At 44.0% G+C, this 23,029-nt stretch overlaps 1 protein-coding gene across 5 annotated transcripts in view; it reads left to right on the forward strand.

Annotated features, from left to right (window-relative positions):
• The window catches only part of SLC20A2 (solute carrier family 20 member 2), a 37,458-nt gene extending 15,175 nt beyond the window's left edge, over positions 1 to 22,283 (forward strand). For 2 of the 5 annotated variants that reach the window (XM_032186379.1, XM_032186380.1), the window contains exons 6-10: positions 1,024 to 1,140; positions 1,831 to 2,034; positions 3,460 to 4,048; positions 15,210 to 15,395; positions 16,674 to 20,791. In XM_032186379.1, the coding sequence (XP_032042270.1) occupies positions 1,024 to 1,140; positions 1,831 to 2,034; positions 3,460 to 4,048; positions 15,210 to 15,395; positions 16,674 to 16,944 (1,367 nt within the window). In that variant the 3' untranslated portion in view covers positions 16,945 to 20,791. The other 3 variants (XM_032186382.1, XM_032186381.1, XM_032186383.1) reach the window with 3 other exon arrangements.
• Positions 22,284 to 23,029: the final 746 nt, after the last annotated feature.

Raw genomic sequence — 23,029 nt, forward strand, 5'->3', positions numbered from 1 at the left:
ATCCATTTTCTCTAAAACCTGACAAACTAAAAAAATGCATTCTGTGGACTCTGCTTGATAGCATAACATCACTGAAATGAATGAAGAGCTTGCAAAGATCCCTCTTTAAAGGAAGCATAACTCAGCTGTGATTTTTTCTTAAGTCAATATCCTCGTTGGTTAGGTATCCAAGATGTTTCACAGTAAATCAGCTGTATAACCAACATTTCCTGACTAATTGTACTGCAGAAGTAGGTCAGGCAGTCTGCAGTGACTCATTAAGCAAAATAAAAGAAATAAGAATCTTAATGTCCCTTTTGTTTCAGCTTAGCAGTCTCTAAAGAGCGTGAATGAGAAGGTGGGTCTCTGATACACAGGAAATATATGTTTACAATATATGTTTACCTTCCAAGGCTTCTGTTCAGGCAACGTTTACAAACAAGTATGAATCAACCACATGGATTTCAAGATAGGCACACACAAGCAGGTCTGAAAAGTCAGAGTCCAAACTCTTTCTTCATCTAGGGACTGATCACACTATTTAATTGAACAAGAGCAAGGAAATGTGCTGGGTGAACAGAAGACAGGCAATGCTTAGAGGAGCACAAGTTGCACGGTTGTGCATAGCAGGGCTGAAACCTCAGCTCTGAAGTGCTACATTAAGCTATTATCATAAGCAGATAATGGCTCAGATTAAGCTAAGCAGCAGGATTTATTGACCAGAGCAAAGGTCAGGAAAATACTTACCCTAATGGGCAACGCAGTTTAACATGCATTAGTATATACAGTCCTGACAAACTTGTTTTAGCAGCCCTGGTGTGGATGTTTTGGAAATGAGGTTACAGTGGGGTCACAGAGACCTGGAGGCCTGGGCCTTTTGACTACTTGCTGTTTCTAACATATATGTTAAAAACGAGCAGCTCATTCATGTTGGGTTTGAGTAGATGGTGAACATGGTCTTCTGTGTGACTGCTTTTCCATTGCTTGAGATAACTAAGTGATGCTAATTCACAGTTTGTTTGGGTTTTATTTGTGTCTTCACAGTACTAGGACTGATATTGCCAATGTGGGCCATTGCTCTGATATCAATCGGCGTATCCTTAGTATTTGCTGTCTTAGTTTGGATTTTTGTGTGTCCCTGGATGAAGAGAAAAATAGAAAGTAAGTAGCTGTGTGATGAAACGCGGGTGATGTCGAATGGTGGAACATTTCATTTTGGAACTGAAGTGCCCTTGAGAGGTCATCTAATTCAGTCCCCACCCACAGGCAGGGTGTGCTGAAGCTGTTCCTCATGTGTTTGTGTAACCTGCTCCTAAAAACCTGCAGTGGAAGAAATTCAAAACCTCTTTAGGCAATCCATTGCAGTGCTTACATCTTCCACAGTCTTGCAGAAACAGGAAAATAAATCCTGGAATATAATCTGTTTTATATTTTGTTAAAGAAATGTTGAACAGAGAAACCTGGCAGAACGATTATCTTCAAGTGACTTCTTAAACTTTACAGTAAGCTGAACTGATTGCAGCTTTTAGACTAGCAGTGTTTTGCTTGTTTGCTTTGCTATTTTCAGCAAACACGGGGTTAAAAACGCAGAGAAATTTTTCAGATTTAATTAATAAATGAGTAGCTTGGTGTTTTACTTCAGGCACCTATGTCAGTGAAGTTATGGGATGCTCTAGCATTTTCTCAGATGAATTTAGTGAAGTTAAGTGTTAGAAATAAATAAAAAATGTGTATGAAACAAAGCCAAGCTATTGTATCCACATGGATCTATGCCACTGATGCAAACACTGGAAACATAAGCAGTGAGACAGAGAGGTTGGGTTTAAAATTACAGTCCTGTTGTTTCCTTAGGCCGGTTAAAGAAAGATGCTGCACTGTCAAGGATATCAGATGAAAGTCTTGATAAAATTCAAGATGAAGAAACACCAGTCTTTAAAGAGCTTCCTGGTGCCAAAACATCTGATGAGAGCTCAATTCCCCTTACTGGCTCAGCAACAGAAGCTGCCGGGGCATCAGATACTATTGCGAATGGAAACCATCCACGTGTACCATATGGTAAGAAACTAAGACAACACAGAGGGTTTATCTTCCCCTTGTTTTGATAGGGTTTCTTGCAGCAAGTAGGTCTGTAGTAAATGGTGAGTTGGTGTTTGGAATTTCCAGCTCTAATCCACTTGTTGAGAAATATTCTTATTTACAGGTGACATTTTCTAGACAGGACTTGTAAACAATTACATTTTTTTTGTCTGAATGTGCATTTTATAAACAGCCGAAAGCAGAAATGACTTTCCTTTCTGCTTTACTTGATATTCTTAATGGGACTTCTGTCCTTTTAAGCAATGGAAAAATATAGAGAACACAAACAGCTGATGTATGAAGGTTAAATTCAGCCACAAAGATTACCAGCATGTTCCCACAGGAGATGAAAAGATTTGGGTTTTAGTTGACAAATGTATGACCATTTGGAGCATGTCCACTAGAAAAATCTCATGCATTGTTTTCTGAAAATATATTCACGAGAAGTATGCTAGCGTGCATAAAGTTCTTTCTGTTCTGTGTGGCGGGATCACCCCCCTGCCACCCACTTGCAGTCTGTTGACTCTGGTAGCACTTACTGACATCTACACAACCCAACCCCATCATTTGTTTAGTAAATATTTGATTCTCACAAAATCAAATCAGTCATGACGGGAAGCTCTTTGAGTGCGTGCTTCCACTTCAAAACCAGCTAAAACGGTTGTGGATGTTGCACAGTGGAAATGTGGGGAGTCAGGAAGTGAAGAGAGTTTCTTCAGAAATACCAGCTTAGCTGTGGTATTCTACAACATTCAGTGATGTTAAATGTATACAGTGGGAATAACCATACTCATAGAAATAAAACATGTAAGGCACTTGAATAGCTGAGGAAATACTTTTGCAGAATGTGAGCTTTTTTGTTTTCTGTTTTTAAAATTATTTTTAAGTTGTGCAAATGTCTCTTAAGTATAGGTGCATTTGAAAAGTGACCTCATATTCAGTATCAAATTGCAGTAAGACCACCTTTTCTGACACACTTAGTAGGCATATCCAAAGCAGACGAAATCTGAGAAAAAGAAGAGCTTATTTTACAAATCCAGAATTTTTACAGAAGTGAATTTTCCAAAGAACTGAGGATTTAGGCTTCCAATATCACCTTGGAGTAGCTGGTTCTCTGTGACTTGCTGCAGGTCCTCCTACATGTCTGTGGGAGACCCAGTGCTGGAACAAAACTATTTTTGTGCTTTTGGTGTACTCCCATCTTTCAATGGGAGAATTTATTTCATGGTGGATTGACTTTTCTATTATTTAAAGTGTGTATTGCAAATTAATCTTATTTGTCCTGTACCCTAGGATGGCTGCTGTTTTAGTCATTTACACTTATTTTAATGTCCTGTGAAGTGGGAGAGAGCTTCCAAGTTGCACTTGAGAGCAGTAACAACTCTAAATCTCTGCCTTTTTTAGGAAGGGCCTTTTCTATGACGCACACCTCTGTGAAATCACCAGTCTCCAATGGCACCTTCAGCTTCGACGGCCAGGTGAGGAGCGACGGTCACGTCTATCACACTGTGCACAAGGACTCAGGTTTATACAAAGACTTGCTACACAAAATGCACCTGGACAGGGCCACTGATGAGAGGCCTGCTCAAGAAAACAACTACAAACTGTTACGACGCAACAACAGCTATACCTGTTACACAGCTGCTATTTGTGGCATGCCTGTGCATTCCTCCTTCAAGGCAGCAGATCCATCCACTCCGGAGGACAGTGAGAAGTTAGTGGGAGACACAGTGTCCTACTCTAAGAAACGAGTTCGCTATGACAGCTACTCCAGCTATTGCAATGCAGTGGCTGAGGCAGAGATCGAGGCTGAAGAAGGTGGAGTGGAAATGAAATTGGCCTCTGAGCTTGCAGATCCTAACCGGCCCCCAGAAGATCCTGTGGAAGAGGACAAGGAAGAGAAGGACACGTCTCAGGTCCATCTACTTTTCCACTTCCTCCAGATCTTAACAGCCTGTTTTGGATCCTTTGCCCATGGAGGGAATGATGTCAGGTAAGAGGATGAGATCTCACAAACCAGCGATTTTATAATTTACATCTTGGAGCAAGGTTTGACAGCTTGGGGATGTGGCCAGTCAGAAAACTTGTACAGGTAGATGATAATTAGTGCTGTGTCTTGCAAAGCTTGTTACACTGATGTCCCCAGTTCTTCTCAGGAGTTCGGCTGCTCAGTTGATGGTTTATTTTCTTCTCAATGGTACCATCTTTCCTGTTCTCTGCTAAGTTATTGTGGAGTAATTAGTTTAATTCTGGTTTAATTGTGGCAAGCTTTCAAGCACTGAGAGTCCCCCAGGGATCGGTGCCCTGGCATGCTGACCACTGTGAAAACAAACAAGATGGTCCCTGCCCTGCAGAGTTCACAGCTTATTTTAACTGCAAGATTGGAGACTATCAGCAAATGAGAGGTTTAGGCTATTTTTATCATTAGATTAATTTTCTCTCTCATCACATTGCATGGCAAGAAGAGGTGTGTGAAGAATGTCTTCATTTGGATTGCTCCAGCTTTTATAAAGCTCCCTTTGCTGAAGCTTTTGCTTTGAGTTTTCCAGCCACAAGCAGGGTCGAGGACAATATGAGGTGGTGTATCACTACATAGCCCAAAAAATCTAACAAGCCTTGGACTTATTTTGAAATTTATAAACTGCACATACAACCTCTCCAGCTGCCACAGCTCTCTTACCAAAAAAAAAAAGGGAGATAACCCTTAGTAAGTCTGGGTATGTTCTTGTGGCCCATGCAGAGAGAGGACATGGGCTATGGCAAATCTACTCAGTTAAGATTCCCATCTCCTGGCAGGAGTTTTATCCACAGCTGCTGTCACTGCTGAATAACTCTTTTTTATGACAAAGGAAGCCGGTGAGTTCATCCCTCAACCATTTGGCTTAAGTGTGTCTGTCCTTAAACCCTGTGGCATTAACATCGTTTCCCAGTAATATGGGAAAAGGATTGTCCTCTGAGAGTCTTTCCTCATGCTTGTATTGAATCAGCTGATAAAATCTTGGAGCTGGTCTTAGAAATGTTTATCTGCACCTCTTTGCCCTCCATTGCCTGGCCATGCCCTGTTGGAGAAACACCCATACATTCCACTCATTTGACCACCTGTTCACCTGTTTCCCTCTTTTTTTTTTTTTTTTTTTTAATTCAGTGATGTATAGGACTTTTGATCAAAGGACCGAGGAAGTAGGCTCAGGGTGGAGCATTTTTTTGCCTTCCTTGTCTGCGCTCACATTGCTCACCTGCTTTCAACATCATTTCATCTACACAGCTGCATTGCTCCCAGCCCTCTTGGTGGCACGTGGCTGAAGGCTGGTTTGTGTGTTTTTCCTCTGGAAAAATGGCATATTTCTTTTCCTTTAGGACTGGGCTGGATTGCCTCTTCCCAAGCCTGCACTGATCCACTTTAGTCCCATACTGAAGTCCCCCTGTGGTGGTGTGCTCAGAGGAGCTCCTTGTAGAAGCAGCAATCTTTTCGGGTTAGCTTGGGCTGTGCTGAGCCTCCTTCTTGCTGAACTCTTGCAGTTTTAGCTGTGTGCTGCTGGTGTTGGTTTCAGCATTTGCAGAGGGGCTTTACAGCATTCATAGCTTTCATAGTCCTCCTTAGGCATCTGGGCAAACACCATCCCACATAGCGAGAACGGTTATTGCTCCTCGCTGTTGTCAGCCACCCAATTTAACTCACGGCTCATCTCAAATACACTTAAAAACATGTTTCTGCCCTTCCCATCCAGACAGTGTCCTGGGAATTCAGAATAATGCTTTCTGAAGAGCCTTCTTGTCCTCGCTCTTGTTATTACTCACTTCATTACAGGGATCTGGCTCCCAGAAGGAGTCCAAGATGCCCTCACACAGTTGTCTTCCCTCTGGATCAGAGGACACCATTGTGACTTTCTTTTCTCTTGGATGTTCTCTGCTGGTCAGGACTTCTGCTCTGAGCATACTGGGCAAGAGCAAAGACCCAGGGAGGCTGGTACCCAAGCTCTGGTGGTGACCAGCAGCAGGTGCCAAGGGGAAAAAATGTATGGAGAAGGACAAAGAGCACCAATATTTCTTCTCATGTACTCTTCCTCCCAGCATCTATGGCCAAGGGGATGTATATTCCAGAGCTTCTTGTCTACAGCTCTATTTTGATGGCTTTTTATCCCAGGACTTTGTCCCATTGCTTTCTGAGCTCCCCCCCCCCCTTTTTTTTTTTATTTTTTTTATTTCTTTGCCCATGAGGAGGAATCCCAGTCTGTTTAACTGATGCCTATAAGGGAGCTGTCCTGCTCTTGCTGCGCTTTCTGCCTCTCTTCCAGGTTGCCTTTTTGAGACTGCCTGCCTTTCATCCCACGGCAGCTTAATTTCCTGAAGGGCCTTGGCTGAGGGACCCTGCCAAAATCCCACTGGAAATCCAAACACGTTCAGCACATCATGCCAAGGAGGCAGCACTTGGTTATGCAGAGATTTCGCTTGTGTCAGGTAGTCCTGCAGAGCTTCTAACTTGCATAGCAAACAAATGGATTTCCTTTGTTCCTTTTCTGAGGGAAAACCATTGCAGAAAGATTGCAGCCTACAGCAGTAAGTGCCCCTGCCACTCTTTTATACCCTCTAGATGATGTCTACAGATATTCCTTGAGGTCTGACATATTCATGCAAGCATCACTTGCCTTTTCTGTCACAGACAAGGGTAGTAGAGATTGTTTGAAGTGATCTGTAAGGATGTAGTCTGTTCAGAAATCAAATTTGGAGTTATCATAGGATAGTTTGGGTTGGAAGGGACCTTAAAGACTGTCTGCTTCCAACCCCTCTGCCACCGGCAGGGACATCTCCCACCAGACCAGATTGCCCAAAGCCCCATCAAGCCTGGCCTTGAGCACCTGCAGGGATGGGGCATCCGAAGCTTCTCTGGGCAGCCTGTGCCAGTGCCTCACTACCCTCTGAGTGAAAAATTTCTTCCTTCTATAAAATTTAAACCTACCCTATTTTAGTTTAAAGCCATTTCTCTTTGTTCTGTCAGTACACCCGCTAACACAGTCCCTCCCCAGCTATCCTGTAGCCCCCTTTAGGCACTGGCAGGTTGCTGTAAGGTTCCCCTGGAGCCTTCTCTTCTCCAGGCTGAACAACCCCAACTTTTGGTCATTGGTAGGAGCTGGGAGCAGTGAAAGACAAGGTTTAGACTCTGTGCAGTATGATTTGTTGCATCAATAGCCTAGTTTCCCCAGAATTCTCCATTTGGACTGGCTTGTTGCCTTGGCAATATCCTTTCCTGAAAATTCGTATTATTTTGTGTTTTCCAGATCTCTACTTCTGTCAGTGTGATCTTACCAAACTTGCAAGCAAGCATATGTTTTTATTAAATGCTTTTTATTCCAAGATCTCTTTTAAGCTGAATTCATGTAAGTGCAAAACTGAAAAAACAAGTTAGCTTAATTTTGTCAGCTGCTAGAAATGCAAGAGGACAGCCATGGGTATGAGATCTGATCCTGGTTTGCAAAGGGACCCATCCCTACAATTGTACTTAGTTCCAGCTAAACATTAGAAACTAAAGACCCCTCTGTGTGATAAAAAGGCTGGGTTGATACAACGCTCAGGGTCTTCAGGTATCTATGCTGTGGGTGATGTAGCACAGACATTTTGCCAGTCTGTGTCTAGCAGAGCAAAACACTTCTTAGTGGGCTTTCAGTTCCTCAGCATGTCACATAAAGATCTGCAGAGCTCAGGAAGCAATTTACAATCTTAAAAATAATGCAGCAGGACCTAGCTAATAGCACATCTTTCCGTCCACATTTCAGTGAGAAAGCCATCGTTGGCAATACGTCTTCCACCGAGCACTGCTATTTTTTCCTCTCCCTCCCTTGTTCCCCTTCCTTCTGTTCATTTTAAGTGCTGCTGCTGCTTCCCTATTCTTTCTCATCCTTGAATCATGTCATTAAAATCCAGCTTTCCTCCGCATTTGGTTTTAAGCTCCTCACTCATACATTCAGGGCAACACCTACTTCATCCACATCTTTTTTTTTGGACTCGTCTCCTCCATTTTCCTTCTGTGTCCCAGAGCTGTCTTTCCTCCCACGTGTTCTCTTTATTTTCCATCAGGCTGTTTGCTGCTATGCCTGGAAGGGACAGGAGCAGATCAGAGGAGCAGAGAGAGAAAAATTAAAACCTAACAGAACAATTTCAAGCTGCATGTAGTTAAATGTTTGATTAGGTCTGGAACAGGTCTGGAACACAAGACAGTAGTGTATGGCATGGACTGAGCCATGATGCAGCTCTGAAACTCTTGATGGAGCAGAAGTGCCTCAGATGGTCTGGATAGCACATTAGTGGGAAAGAATCACATGGGAATTTCCCTTGTTTCACTGCCCAGACCTTTTCTCTGGACTAGGGAGAGTTAAATTAGGATTTTGACTTTGACTTCAGAACTCAGCACGAGGTTAACTAGACCTCAGTCCCTTCAGAGATGCCTTTCAGCATCGAGGCGATACCAGCAATCTTTGCTGTGGGCACCGATGTGGGTGGCTGGTGTTTGAGCCGACAGCGATGGGGATGCAGGCCGGGGCAGTTGTATGTTAGAAGAAAGAGGGAGCCGTGGAAGCTCCTTATTTGGGTGACTGCTTTGTTCAGACCATCCCCTCCTGCCCGCCTGCTGCAGCCCTCGGCAGCTCCGGGCGGAGGATGCTGGAGCCCTTCCAAGGCTGGGACCAAGCGAGCTGGGCCCGGAGCCTTGTGACACGCCGGTGCACATGGGCTGAATGAAATCTAAAGAATTTAAAATCCCAACGAAATGTGTTGGGACAGAACCTCTGAAAAAATGTTGTTGTTGGATTTAATCAGCGGCGCCAAGCGAGCAGGTCGCACTGGCTCAGCACCCAAGCACAAAGGGAGCACGTCAGGTCATCGCAAGGGCAACGGGAGAATAAAAAGGGCAGGATGGAAAATAAAAGCCCCGGGCCAGGAGCGTGACAGGGGGAGAGCTGCCAGCTTCCTAAACGCTTGTTCAGAGCCAGCTTTCCAGAGAGGCTGGGCTTTGTTGGTCATCGGGGATTATATGCACCTATGGCTGAGCTGGACTGAGCTTGTTTTCTGTAAATACAGGTTTGTTCAGCAGGAATCCCGATGATCCACAGCTCGGTGCCACAGCCACAGCAGCCTACAGAGTTACTGTATAGGTGCGGGCAGTGGGAGAGCCACCGAAGCTGTAGGGCCCACGCTGCGTACCAAAGCCTGAATTAAGCTGTTCCTGAAAGCCAGGGGAGTTTGTCAGGCTGCTTTGGCAATGCTGGAGAGAATTGACAGCCCCATAAGCATCTCCTGTGCTTTGCTATGGGGTCAGGAATGAGAAAGCTGGGAGCAAATGGTGCTTTTGCCCCACAGCACATCCAAGCAACTGGGAAAATGTATGGCTAACCCCGGGCAGCTCCAGCACAAGGCACTGGTTAGCCAGCCGGGCATCCCTCTGGCATCTTGGGCAGGTTGTCCATGCTGGAATTGGCCAGCAATGCTAGAGGTGGCTGCCAGGACTTTACCAGCACAGGCTCAGGCTTGACGAAGAACAACTCTTGTATTGTCCAGACAGTTCAGGTTATGTTATTGAAGATGGAATTAAAACTGTTTCAGACCTAGAGTAAAAATATTTAGTATTTATATATTTCTAGATATTCTTTCAGTGTTTTAGAAGCTGAATTGCTACCAGATAGGGAAGACATTGATATTCGAAGCAATGAAAGTGAAATTAGAAAATACCTGTTTGCCCAGAATACAGTGAAAGGAAACTTCTCTCTTCACCTTCCTACGGGCTTAACTGGAGTTATGGGTCAGAGCACACCAGCTGCACTGGGACTCACCTTCTCCCTTCTTCCCAGAGTAAATGCAAGGGGATGAAAGGAAGAAAGGGCCAGAACATTGTCAGTACCTCACTGCACGCAGAGAGCTTAGTGGGATTCGGTCTCCTGGCTGAATAAGGGGTCTATGGGAACTATAATAAGGCCAGATTACAAAATGAATATTTCTTCTTTCCTGCCTGAGAGCTGTATTCAAGATCACTTAGCATATTTAGGAAGCTTATCTGTCCATTATGATTACCAAGAGCAGCCTGAAATCTGATTTCTTCAGTTTTTAATAGCAGTCCGTCCTGCAGGTGCAGCCAGTCTCCTCAGTAGATGTGAATCTTGTGTCCTGAAGTGCTCAGGTAGGTGCCACCTGAACTGTGCCATCACTTTCTTGCCTTGCAGGCTAGCAGGAGAAGAGCAGAAGGAAACGAGGGGCTTTCTCCTTGCTACACAGGCGTTTTTGGGAATGGCTCATCCCTGCCGGTGGTGCAGCTCAGTACCATTTGGAAGAGGCATTTCTTCCTGGGTAGTTTTGCCAACCCTGTCTGTCCAAGAGGTGGGAATGGCAGAAATGTGCATTCCTGTGCCCTGGTAAAATGCAATCTGCTCTCTCCTGCAATGTGCAGAGAGTTACAGTTTCAGGGCCATCAGTTACAACACACAGCAATGAGCTACAGGAAGAAATATGTAGACTTCATGACTCATAACACGCCCAAAGCTTGTACTTTATGGGCCATAGCTGTGTCACACTCTTATGGAGCTATGGTGTACACAATATTTCAAAACTGTAGGTTGTAGGAACCAGGATAAAAGCAAGAGCCTTTATAATCTGATATCACTAGAGATGAGGACGTATTTTTTCCTGTTGGTTCATACATGCATACCTTCCCTGCACCCTCACTCGGTTGTGTGATGTCTCCAGGCGTGACTGCAGTAAAGACAGAAATATCAGCCCACGTATTTTCCCAGTGGAAAGTTCAGAGGGCAGCTTGCTGTCATTTGGGAAATCCTGTTTTGGAAAATACTTGAATGACTGGGGAATTTGTAACTGTATGTGTAATACTGGAAGTTTAATATAGATTTCTCAGTTATTTTGCTTGTACTTCAGTTTGAGTCAGTGGTGATGTGTGTGCTGAGCTTCTTTCAATCAACCAAAAAAAAAGGGGCAAAAACACAATCTGAGTTTCAGGTAGCAAAGAATCAAAGTGTGATCATCACACAGTCTGTAGCAACTTACTACCCTCTCTGCCCCCAATAAATAGTTAGGTAATAGAAGTGTTTTTAGTTCACAAAATATGGCAAGTTGCCTGAGGTTTGGTGATTTACAGAGCACTCAACTGATGGCATCCTTTCACTACTGAAAAAAAATCTTACTTTTTATTTAAAAAAGTTGTAATCCTTGTTCCTACAGAGAAAGACCTGCACATGTGACCCAAGAGCATGTAAAAATCTCTACTTGCATGCATGTGTGTGCGCGTGTGTGTGCATTGCAAACTGGTAATTTCTAAGCCTGTCCCAAGATAGCTGCATGTTTTTTTTTGTTGTTGGTAATACTATCTGTCTCTCAGGGGAGAGAAGAAGCCAACCCTATTTATAGTTCAGATGCACTGTCAAGTGCTGTCTTTCACAACAGCTTTATAAATGCTTTGGGACAGATTCTCAGCTGGCACAAACGAGCAGGAAAAGAGAAGTCATGCCAGTTTCTGTTAGCCGAGAAAGCTAGCAAAATAACCAGGAGGGTCAGCAAGCACTTCAGATACAGTCCAAGCCACCCCACCGCGCCGCGGTGACCCGTGTCTGCAAGTGCAAGCGCTGCCCTAGGTGGCTGTTAATCCTGGGTCACGCGTCTGGAGATGGCAAATGGCGCCACGCACTGCGAGCAGCCAGCAGAGATGGTAAAAAATACTGGGCATGGAGGGCGTGCTTCGTGACAGGGTCAGGAGCTGGGCTTCTCTCGCCATAATGTGTTAGAAATTCAGCATACGATTAACTTGCAATGGCAAGTGCTCTGTGGAAAAATGTGTATTAGATGTACGAAACTAAAGCAGTAGTGTGATAAGAGGAGCTCGTCTCAGCTTTTTAACCGAACGGCTAAATAATGCAGTAATGTGTTCAAAAGCATTTCAGCTGCATAGGAACCTAATGGCATCTTTACAGAGATAGAAGCAGACAGGGGTCCAGTCCCCCTCGGTGACCATTGCAGGATTTTTTTTTTTTTTTATCTTCTCCCTCTAAACTACCGCAAATAAGACTTTTCCAGATGGGACTCCAGCATGAAGATGAGTTGGTTATGGCAAGCAAAAGAGCTGTAGCGGGAGAGTAAGAGAAAAATCACAACTTAAAAATACTTGTGAAACGAGTCTTGGCCAAACGCTTGGAAGATTTTAGGTCTGCTTTCCTGCTGATCGTGTCTTGAGTCAAATGAGACAGAACTCATGCAAAATATTTCGCAAACCACATCCCGATGTGGCCAATGCCCTTGTGGTTCATCTGCTTAGTCACTCAACTGTAGGAGACATCTGTTCACCACAACAGGTCTTAAAGCAAAGTATCTAACAACTCCTTTTTTACTGATGTCTTGTCCCTCTGTTACTCTCCTTATGGGACTGGTTGTCTTCTACTGATGAATTCTTCTAGTCCCAGGGATGGCTGTGTGCACATGGTAGAGGCAATGTCTGTGCATGTGGTACCAAGATCCTAGTCTTGGCAGGACTTTTGTGGTGGGACAGGACTGATGGCTTCTTCAAGGGCTGTTCCCTGCTGGTGTAGGAAGTGTTGATGCCACAAGCCCCTGGGGCTGGACTTACTGAATAAGCCCAGAAACTGAAGGAGCCTCCCAAAGAGCCATGCAGGTGGTAGATTGGAGGCACTGCCAGTTTGCTGGTTGTTGGTAGCCTCTTGCAGGTATTCAGACTGGGAGATGCAGTTGTTCGTAGGAGCCAAATGTTTAAGCCACATGGAGCACAATTTACAGGGAGAGGAGAAATGTCCCTCTGATATAGGTAGATACTCAGTATTGTAGATACCCATGTTTTCCAACATCCAAAATCCAAAATTACCTTTTGGGCTTTCTCGGTATGCGCTGATCCAATGCTCCTCTGCTTTCTTTCCATCCAGGGATGGTATCAGAAGTGCTCTCCTCTGTGGAGTGGTGTGATCTCTTCTGATCTTTTTGGCAGCATGATGCACTCCGATCCTCCAGGGCTAGGAATAAGTCAGCAGCCCGGTGTTGCCACAATAAGAAAATAACCTTTTCTTTGAGGATTAAGCTTAGTTGATTCACAGAGGTGTAGCATTTGCAAATAATTAAAACTGGATTTAGGTACAAAAGAGCATAGTTTTTTGCTGTAGGTTTTGAATCCTTTTCTGTCTTCCCATTTACATTAGGACTGACAAATATCCATACATAAGCTCTTCAGAACAGTCAGGAATTGGTGCCTGGGCTTGCTCCAAAGGCACTTGTTATTTTCAATGGGGAGGTTGTCCCCATGTCGTACAACACTACAAGAAGGGGTGATCAGTTTTCCGTTTATTCATCTGATCAGTGTTTTAGCTGAAAGTACATTGAAATGACTTCCTCTTTTTCATGCACAATCAGGCATGAAAACATGCATGTCATTTAATCTGCACCTGCAAATGCTGGCCAAGAAGTTGCAAGCCAACTTTAATTAGAAATGCTTTAATCGAGCATCTCTTTTTCCTTCAAAGCAAAAAAAATCTTCCATTCAGACACTAAGGACCTTTCACATATCATCACTTCACTCACACATTCACAAAAACTCAACAAATCAAATGCATACTCAAGCACAGTATCAGACCAAGTGTTTTTGCTAGTGGAAATCACTCTTTGATTAAAGTGTATTTAGTTCTTCATCATGCTATCCAGTGTCTTCAAACCCACTGCATTTTATTATTCATGTTAGCTCACTAATTAATCTCCAGCAGTTTCCTCAAAATCTTTAAGAATTATTCATTCCTTTTCATATCAAAGAGCATTTTCAAGTACTTTTGTTTGCCTTGCGGCTTGAAGGTTGTTGTGTGTGTTTACAGAGGAATGTGCCTTCCTGGTCACTGTGCCCCGGGAGCACTCCTGGGGTTTTGGAGCTGGGTTTCTCACGAACCAGGACAAAGGAAGGAGGAGTGTGTCGTGTTGCTCAGACAAACCAGACTCAACATTTGATGTTAAAAATGGCCCTTACTCCAACTGTGTGCTTTGGAGTGAGACCAGTGGCTAAATTTAGGCAGGGTGAGCATAGCTGTCAGTCCCGCACGCGGTGTTCGCCACCACCCACTCTCCATTATCATTTTACAAAGAGAGGAGCTTCCTGTTGGTGTTCAAACATTTTGAATGACATTGGACAGGTTTGCTCTGCTCTTCTTGTTATTTAGACATGATTGCAGCGCTGCTGTGCTATTCATGCTTTTACAAATTGTGCTAAATGCTGTTCAGCAGGACAAGCAGCCACTTGGTTCAGCAAAAGAACTGAAAAAAAATATGATGACAAAGTTCTTATCTGCTTTTTAGTAAGTATTTAAGCCTCTAAAGTAACTGTCTGCCAGCTTCCGAGTTTTTCTGCTACCTCTTGTTTCGAGAAATGTAATGATTTATTTGGAATAAGCAAAGTCAGAAGTCTGCCTCCAGGCTCTGAAGTGTGAGTAAGGCACCAGTATCAGGTGAGCAGCCTGAGGAGTGGAGACTTCAGTGTTGCTGACGTTCTGTGTATTTCTAGATAGTAAGAGTGGGATAGCGAAAAAAGCATATACCAGCTCGGCATCACCAAGGAGTCTTCTCTGATCCAGCCCAACCAGCTCTGCAGTGCCTTTAGAAAGGACTTAAGTCACCTTCCTGGATGCATTCTGATTGTATCTCCAAAAGATGCAGGTTGTCAGACTAGATAATGTTTGCATCTTCTTCTCTAGAGGGAATTTTTTTTCATTAATTTCCTTCTTTGCCCAAAGGAGATCATTTAAGCCTTGAATTTTACAGGTGAAGAGCTCTTGATTTGGTAACCTTTGAGATAATTTCAACACAGTACTGAAAATGCTGCTTCTTTGTCCCAGAACAGACATATGAGATATTGCCAACTCTGACATTTCAGGAAATGATTTGTTAAAGACAAATTGCTTCCAGTGTTTAGTATAGTTATCAGTGGTGAAGTGACATCTGAAAAAGCAACACAATAAGAGTCCGGTGCTGCAACCTTCAGAAGTGAGAAAATGTTTTGCCTGTAAGGTCAACTCAGAGCGGTGCTGCATGCACTGTGGAGAAAAATCATGCAGAAAAAAAATCCCATTCAAGGCAATTACCTGCATTTTTATAACTCAGGCGATGTTTTTGTGTTTCTCCAGCAATGCGATTGGTCCGCTCGTCGCGCTCTGGCTGATCTATGAGCAAGGTGGTGTCATGCAAGAGGCGTCAACTCCTGTCTGGCTGCTGTTTTATGGAGGCGTTGGGATCTGCGTGGGTCTCTGGGTCTGGGGTAGAAGAGTTATCCAGACCATGGGTAAAGACCTCACTCCAATCACACCATCAAGGTAGGCGCGCAGTTGTCGTAACGCTGTATGAACCTTGTGTGTGAACCAGTCTGGGAAACTGCTGCTCTAGTATTTTGTCTGTCTGCTGTTTTTGCTGTGCTTTGATTTTAATGATAACCTGGCTTCGACTTCTGCGTCTTTCTAAAAAGAGGAAGGAAGAAAGAAAGGAAGGAAGGATGAAAAAAGAAAGAAAGGATGAAAAAAAAGAAAGAGGGAGAAAGAAAGAAAAGATATCCTTGTAAACTAACACGGAGTGGGTTTGGACATAGTCTACGTGAGCAGAGTCTTCTGCTGGTGCCCTAACTAACATGCCAGAAGGTGCTTGTGGAAGTGGCGAGTATACAATGGCTTTCCCAGTATGCTTCAGACCATTAAAGACATATGTATTCATTACAGTAATTTTTGTCCTTGATGCATACTAGACCTCTGCTGGTGCTTAGCTGAATCACTAATTAGGCATGATTCACTGCAGCGTAGACTAGCAAAAGTTCCTGACGCAATGAGCCGTGCTGCCGGTTTACTGCAGGTGACTAGCCTGTACTGTTTCCATTATTCAGCAGTTCCTTGCTCTCTTAACTTTATTTCTGTGACAAAAATCAGTCGGAGATAAACGATTGAAGAAGAAACGGGTAAGACTTTGGCACACTGCATGGTATCAGTCCGAGCTGATGCAAAGAGTGATTGTGAAGTGTTTTCTTATGCTTCCCGCAGTGGATTCACTATTGAGTTGGCTTCGGCGTTCACAGTTGTGGTAGCTTCCAATGTTGGACTTCCTGTCAGTACTACACACTGCAAGGTATGCCTTCGCCGAGAGACTGCAGTCAGGGCAGTCTGGACTGTTCACCTTAAACTGTGCTGCTCGAACCAGTGGATAATGGCACGTTTCTGTAAGGGAAACATGGAGAGGGGAAGATGCCTTTAAAACAAATCAGGCTTCTAAAAAAATGGACTGGAGTTGTCACAGTAAAGCTGTTGCAACTGGGCAAGACAGCCAGCTGAGCGTGGACTCCTTAGCAGTGGTTGAGGAAAAACATCACTTACTGGCACATGGCCTCAATCTCAAAGCAAACAATTGCAGGGGCATGTGGCAATGAAGAGCCTGGTTCCCTCCAAAGGTGCCATTTGAACCTGGTCATGTAGCGTTTCTCCCTTGTTCAGAGGCTGCGCACCATTCATCATTTATACTTCACTTTCTTGATAAGTGCATGGCATGGGATTTCCTGCATATAACTCTTTTACTACAGGTTTTCCATCTGTCTTTTTTTTATTTCTTCACAGTGGATTTTGCATTGAAGTAATGTGTGCGCTAACGGTACTTGTAGCCTCAAATGTGGGTATTCCAATAAGCTCCACCCATTGCAAGGTATTGGAGTTTGCAGTGATCCCATCAGTAAATCACATCACTAGGACAAACCATAACAAAATACAAGAGATAAAGATTGTTGCAGATTGCCTTCACTATGTGATGCACCATGCAGACAGCGATTGCAAAACACCAAGGACTGCATCTAAAGCAAGTGCAGCTGAGCAAAGTCGGAATTACAAGTAATTGCACAAAAGTGTGGAATGTCTTTGATCCTTGCTTGATCATATTGAACTAATATAGACTTCTTAAAATAACATAGGCTTGTAGTTTTTGTGATCCAGGTTACATGTAGTTTACAGCCGCTTGGATGAAAAGCAGTGTTACATCCTTACGCTAATATTTTAATGTCTCTCTTCTTTTAAACCAACTCATCCTCACTTTTGTGCATTATAATACAGAATCTGCCCCCTGTAATTTGTTCTTTGAGCACATATATATGTATATATTTTTAAAAGCCCAGCTTGAACTGTAGATAAGCTCAGTAAAGGGCAGAATTTAATTGTGTCATATGCAGTAGGAGAAAACGTGTAGGGCTTGTAGGCAACACAGACTGCTTGGACATTTGCACTGCCAGAAGAACACAGTGGGCATTTGGAATTTGGTTCCCCAGCAAATTTATATGTCAAATATTCCTTCTCTCTTTCCTTTGCTTGTTCTCTTGGGCACTCAGAGCTGACTGTACACCTCACCCTCTGGCAGGGTATGGGGAGGACTCCCTGAAATCAGAGCTGCAAGGCCCTCTGCTTTGGGATGCACCACCAAGCCCTAGCAGGATCAGATCCTGTGGGATTTGCTGCTGCACCCTGGGGGCCTCTGAGCTCTCCCAGCTCTGCTAGTGCAGGATTTTGGGGCTCACTGCCCCGCAGCGTGGCAGGCAGACGGCGAGACGCCAGGCAGGCTTGCCTGTGACATTGAAAGAGTCTTGAAATGCACACATCCTGCAGAACACCCAGAGTTAGTTCAATTGGCCTTTTCTAGTGAAAACCATTTCTTCAGAAAGCTCCCCTGTTGCAAAATCATTTCTTTCTTTCTGCTGTAGAGTCCTTTGAGCAGTAGCCAAGCCTGGGCTGCTCTGAAAGGCTGTTCACATTTCCCAGTATTGGCCTAACTCCGGTTCCTCTGATTTGAGCAGGGGAAGAAATAATAACAACATGAGCCACTTGTGAAAATGCTACCCCTAAAACACCTCCCTTTCAGCTGACTGTAAGTCTAATGCCCAATGAGAAGAAGAATTTGCCAGGGAGAATAATGCAGCTTTGATTATCCGCCCTGTGTGCCTGGAGCATTTTGTCAGCTGTCAGAAAAGAGAAAATACACTTTGGTGCAGACAAATAGACTGACTTTGAATGTAAAAGGGAAATTTCTTGGAAACCATCAGCTAATGAGAGGGCTGCATTAGAATGTATTCATTGACTCGACACAGTTAAAGGCTTGGTCTTTTTGAAGGGCAGGGCACAATAACTCTTTGAAAATTACTTCCATAAAAGCAGTTAATGCAGTTAGGCTGTGCCTGCTACCTGCAGTTTGCCATGTATAATTAGATGGGATGTTCTTAATGGGAAGATCCACCTCTCAATAGGATTAGGCTGTTCCAGGATGTCACGTTATTACACCCCATTCCATGTTTCAGCAAAACAAGGTCTGGAGTTGAGAGACCAACTGGTCAAAGAAAGATAAAGCAAGCACTTAGAATAGATGTGTTCATTGTTTCCTTCAAGGGCCCAGGGAAGGTAGAAAGGAACAATTAACTGTCGTTCACTCCATGGGGAAATGTCTCTCACTGCAGAGTTTGCTACAGACACATCAGAGAAGCAGTTGCCATTGAGACAGAAATGCCTTTTTTAAAAATCAGCAGAAATATTATTTTGGCTGTTCAGCCTCTCTTGAGGTTTATCATGGAAAAGCTGGTGTGCCGTGAATACATGCCTACCCCATCTTCTTCCCAGGTAGGCAAGTGGTCAGTGCTGAGGCTTACACACAGTTCCTGTTGTTTATTACACAGTATGAGATCTAGAAACAGATATTTCTCAGCTGTAAGGGAGTCAATGTGTTGACATACTGAGATAGAGTGCAGGAGTTAGGGTTTTTTGTGTGCAAAAGCAACTTTGCTGAGGTCATGCTGTCAGCTCTGTTTTGCTCTTACTGTTTGGAAGGGGGTTGTAAGTATTCTCTGTGTTGCTATTATGAAATTAAAATAGTCTGAGTATGATTTTGATGCATCATTGCACGGAAATAAGGGAGCCAAATGCATTTCTGTAATTCCTGTTGTTCTGCTCTAAGCAGAGCATACTGAAGGCAAACTGCACTGGTTTCATTCAAACCAATCTCGAAGTAGATGTCATCTGAAATTCCACAGCTGGTGTAGTTGCCCTACACCAAAGTTTTAGCTACTCTCCTAACCTTTAGTCCATCTGAATCACTATTAATCAACTAAACTTTAACAATGTTTAAAACAGATTACCAATGCCGTCATTGCTGATACCTTTTAAATTTCAGGAAGGACTCAGAGATTACCGTACGTAGACTGCAGGCTTGCTCAGAAAGCAATGCTCCTTGTCACAGCATGCCAGACTGGTGCTAAAAAGTTGCAAAATATAAAGCAGAGCCTAACAGCCAAGCTGCTGGAAAAAGCACTGTTTCCTTGGATTAACGCTTTGAGATACTCAGAAGTGGGGGGTTCCTTTCAGTTGGGCAAGGTGCTGCTTTTTCTTGAGATTCCCACAAGGCACAGGCATCACGCTCCACCTGCTAAGCACAGCCTAACACGTTGTCCAGTCACGGTGTATCCAGATTAAATATTATTTAGCACATTTCCTTATTGGATCAAGTTTGATAACCTATAGACAAAACAATAAACAAACCAAACCAAAAATTTTAGTTTCACTCCCTTAGATTTACACCTCCTGTAAGGCACAGTCCTTCAGGGAATTTCACACTAGTCCTTTGGCACAGTCTTGAAGCTGACCTTCAAAGCATTGGGTCTGCTCCTCCATAATGACATCTCACACTTTCTTTAAGCCAAGGCCTTTCCAGTCCTAAAGTATCAAGGTCAATTTTATCTTGTTCTATCACAGGAGCATTTGACTTTGTGAGAGTGATAAGGTCCTCAACAAAGAACACTCATCTCTAAAAAGAAACGTTAGGCAGTAGTAAGAAGTTAAATAGATATTAACAAAAGATGGATTGGATGTCCCTGTCCTATCTCACACTCCGGCGTTTATCATTTCCCTAGCTTTGCACATCAGTCCCTTGGTAATCTATAGGCAGGGACTGATACGTCCATTAAGAAAATGAGCAGGGAAGAGGAGGCAGGGATGGCATTTCAGGCTGCAGAAAGGGAACAGAAGCCCAGCCGTGTCTTGGAGTTTCATTTTGTTCAAAACTGAATATTCATTCCACGTTTCTTGCTGCTTTACCATCTGCTTTGAATAGAGCTGCATGGATATACATAGGTTTGTTAATGGCAGAATGCCACTTCCAGGGCAGAAAGGAAAGCATTTCTGAAGTTTTTACCATATTTTTGCATCACTTTGCATTGGAAGCATTTTTCTCAACACATTTCTTTCCTAAAAAATAATATGCTTGGTTTCACATCCGAGTTCACGAACTGAAAACACGTTTGAGAGAAAATAGCTTTGCCCATACTGCAGTGTGTTTTATCATCGAAAATACCGATCTCTCCAGCTGCCCTGGTAGCAGTGCAGGATATTTTGGTGGTTAACCCATTCCCCACTTGAAGCCAGACTTCTCAATGTAGTTTGCACGCCCCCTAGCATCAGGCCGATGTATTCTTACGCAGGGAGGCTGTTAGCTCTGGATGCTTTGCTTGCTGGCAGGTCCAGAAAGGCTGGGTTTCCTAACAGGGCACAGAGTGATGGGCTTGACTGGAGGTGCTTATCGTCACCAGAGGCTCTTTCATCTCAGTGCCCCAGTTTCCAGCATCGCCTGGTATCAGCTGACTGGCATTGGTGCAACTGCGGGCACACTGGGGGCGCTGGGATGTACCCCTCACATTTGCCTTCTCTCCCTCCCGTGCTCCCAAGGTGGGCTCTGTGGTGGCCGTCGGCTGGATCCGCTCCAAGAAGGCCGTCGACTGGCGCCTCTTCCGCAACATCTTCTTGGCCTGGTTCGTGACTGTCCCAGTGGCTGGCTTGTTCAGCGCCGGGGTGATGGCGCTGCTGGTGTACGGTATCCTGCCTAATGTCTGAAGAGCTGAGAAAAGGGGAAGTGGCCAAGCTAGTACCGAGGGGAGAAGCGTTCCCTTGAAAGGACCGGTCGGAGAGGTTCCATCTTCCATATCTAACTTCTTATCTGCTGTATATAACAATGTGTCATATTGGTGACATGGTGATGTGGTGCCATTTCTTATATATTAAAGAAATATATATGCATATAGTAGGTAACAATACCTAAGTTATATTATTAGTGGGGTGAAAATAATTGCCTAGAATTTAATATTTAGTAAAATTTGTACATAGTGTATCATTTTGGTGGCAATTTTTTAATCTTTTGAAAAAGAGTATGGATTAGGAAATGTTTCTTGTCCATTTGATATCAGAAGAAGCGAGGTACAGGACTGCATAACACATGACTTTTTTTAAAGCTATTAAGATACTGGAACAAAATGTGCATAAGTGCTTTTCATAAGATAACTGTTCATATCATATTGATCTTTGTGTATCATAGCGTAACGGTTATGGCTTTGTAAATACTTACAAACAGTAACTCTTAAATGGTGCATTTCCCTCATATATTTTGGATAAGAAAGTTTAGGAAGTACCAAAGAAGCAGGGGAATAGCTTGCCAATAATACGTTGTTGTCTACACGTGTGGGTGTGTGTTGTGTTTCTCCACCTCTAATTTAATGTTATTTCACTGAGCTACCAGCAGCAAGGCTGGGATTGTACTCTTCATGTCTTAATGTAACTAAAAATGAAACAAACAAGCAAAAGCACATAAGAAAGCTAGTTCTGCTCATTCTTGTTGCTTAGTAGGCAGAACACTGTCGTCCATGTTAGCTGGCAGTACACAGACTTCATTTTGTGAAGTGTCTCACTGCTCACCTCCTTCCTTTCCCCACAAGCCCCGGCCCTGTTGTCCTGCCATCAGTCACAGGCACCAGCACGGAACATCGGTCTCCTCCATCTCCATCTAGTGAGCCACCAGGAACGGGGCTGCCTGGCACGGCTGCCTGGGGCAGGAAACCAGCCCAGCCCTGCATTCGTGGCTGGGGGTTTCGGCTGCTGGTAGCCAGTGCTCAGGATGCGTTTTTTCACAGCAGCTCAGGGGACTGACACGGGAGATGGCGAGCTAAATCCCTGCACGGCTTCGGAAAGCACATTTTAATGAAGGTTACTGTTCAGTGGGTGGGAGGTGAAGGGCAAGGCATGTCTGGAGGAGGTTTGGGAATCTATTACTGTTTAAATGCTGCTAAAATTTTGATAAACGGTCTTGGTACTCCATTGTGACTTTTCCATTGGTCATTCATACTAAATTTATAATAAAAAGATAAACAGCCCCGATCACTGTTTGCCTTTCAGTTTTTTCAAGTGTTATTCAACCACATCAGCTGTGCTGGGAAAGGGCACTGAAGCAGAAAAAGCTCCCTGGGCCGTGCCATCTCCAAGGTGGTGTCCATGTTGTCAACCATGAGAACACTGCATTGTTCCCAGTGATATTTGTAATGAATTTGAAAAGTGTAAAGAAAGTCCTAGAAAGCTGAAGAAAGGAAAGGTAACCAAGTGTAGTTGTGCTGGCTGTTGGGGAGTTGCTAACGAGCAGCAGTGGAGAAGTTAAAAGAGGAGACATGCAAGTATAACATGCTGGAGGGGAGGAGGAAACAATTTCAGCATTTTAGTCTATCACAATGTATAAAAACCACAATGTACACAGCTTGAAAATCAGAACAGGATCCCAGGGTCCTGTTCAGCCCCGTTCCACAGCTGATGCCCCCATACACAGTGATCACCTACTGCGGTCTATCCAGCCAGAGGCAGTTTGGGTGATGGCTGCCACGTGTGCTGAGGTTGGTGCTGGGTTGGGAGCAGCCTGTTTTCATCCTGATCCTCCCGACCTCATCCTCAGTGAGCAGGGAAGAGGAGGAAGCTCCCGCAGCCCAGCTGAGGTGCCAGGAATCACATTAGGATTCTGCAGCACCCCAAGTGCCACCCCACAGGCCAGGGCTTTGCAGCTTTGTCCCCTCATGGGTGCTATTTGGGTCCTGGCTCAGTCTGTGGGCAAGAGTCCCGTGCTGGTAACAAGGAGGTAT

This window comes from Aythya fuligula, chromosome 4 (genome assembly GCF_009819795.1).
Source record: "Aythya fuligula isolate bAytFul2 chromosome 4, bAytFul2.pri, whole genome shotgun sequence".
Taxonomy (NCBI): Eukaryota; Metazoa; Chordata; class Aves; order Anseriformes; family Anatidae; genus Aythya; species Aythya fuligula.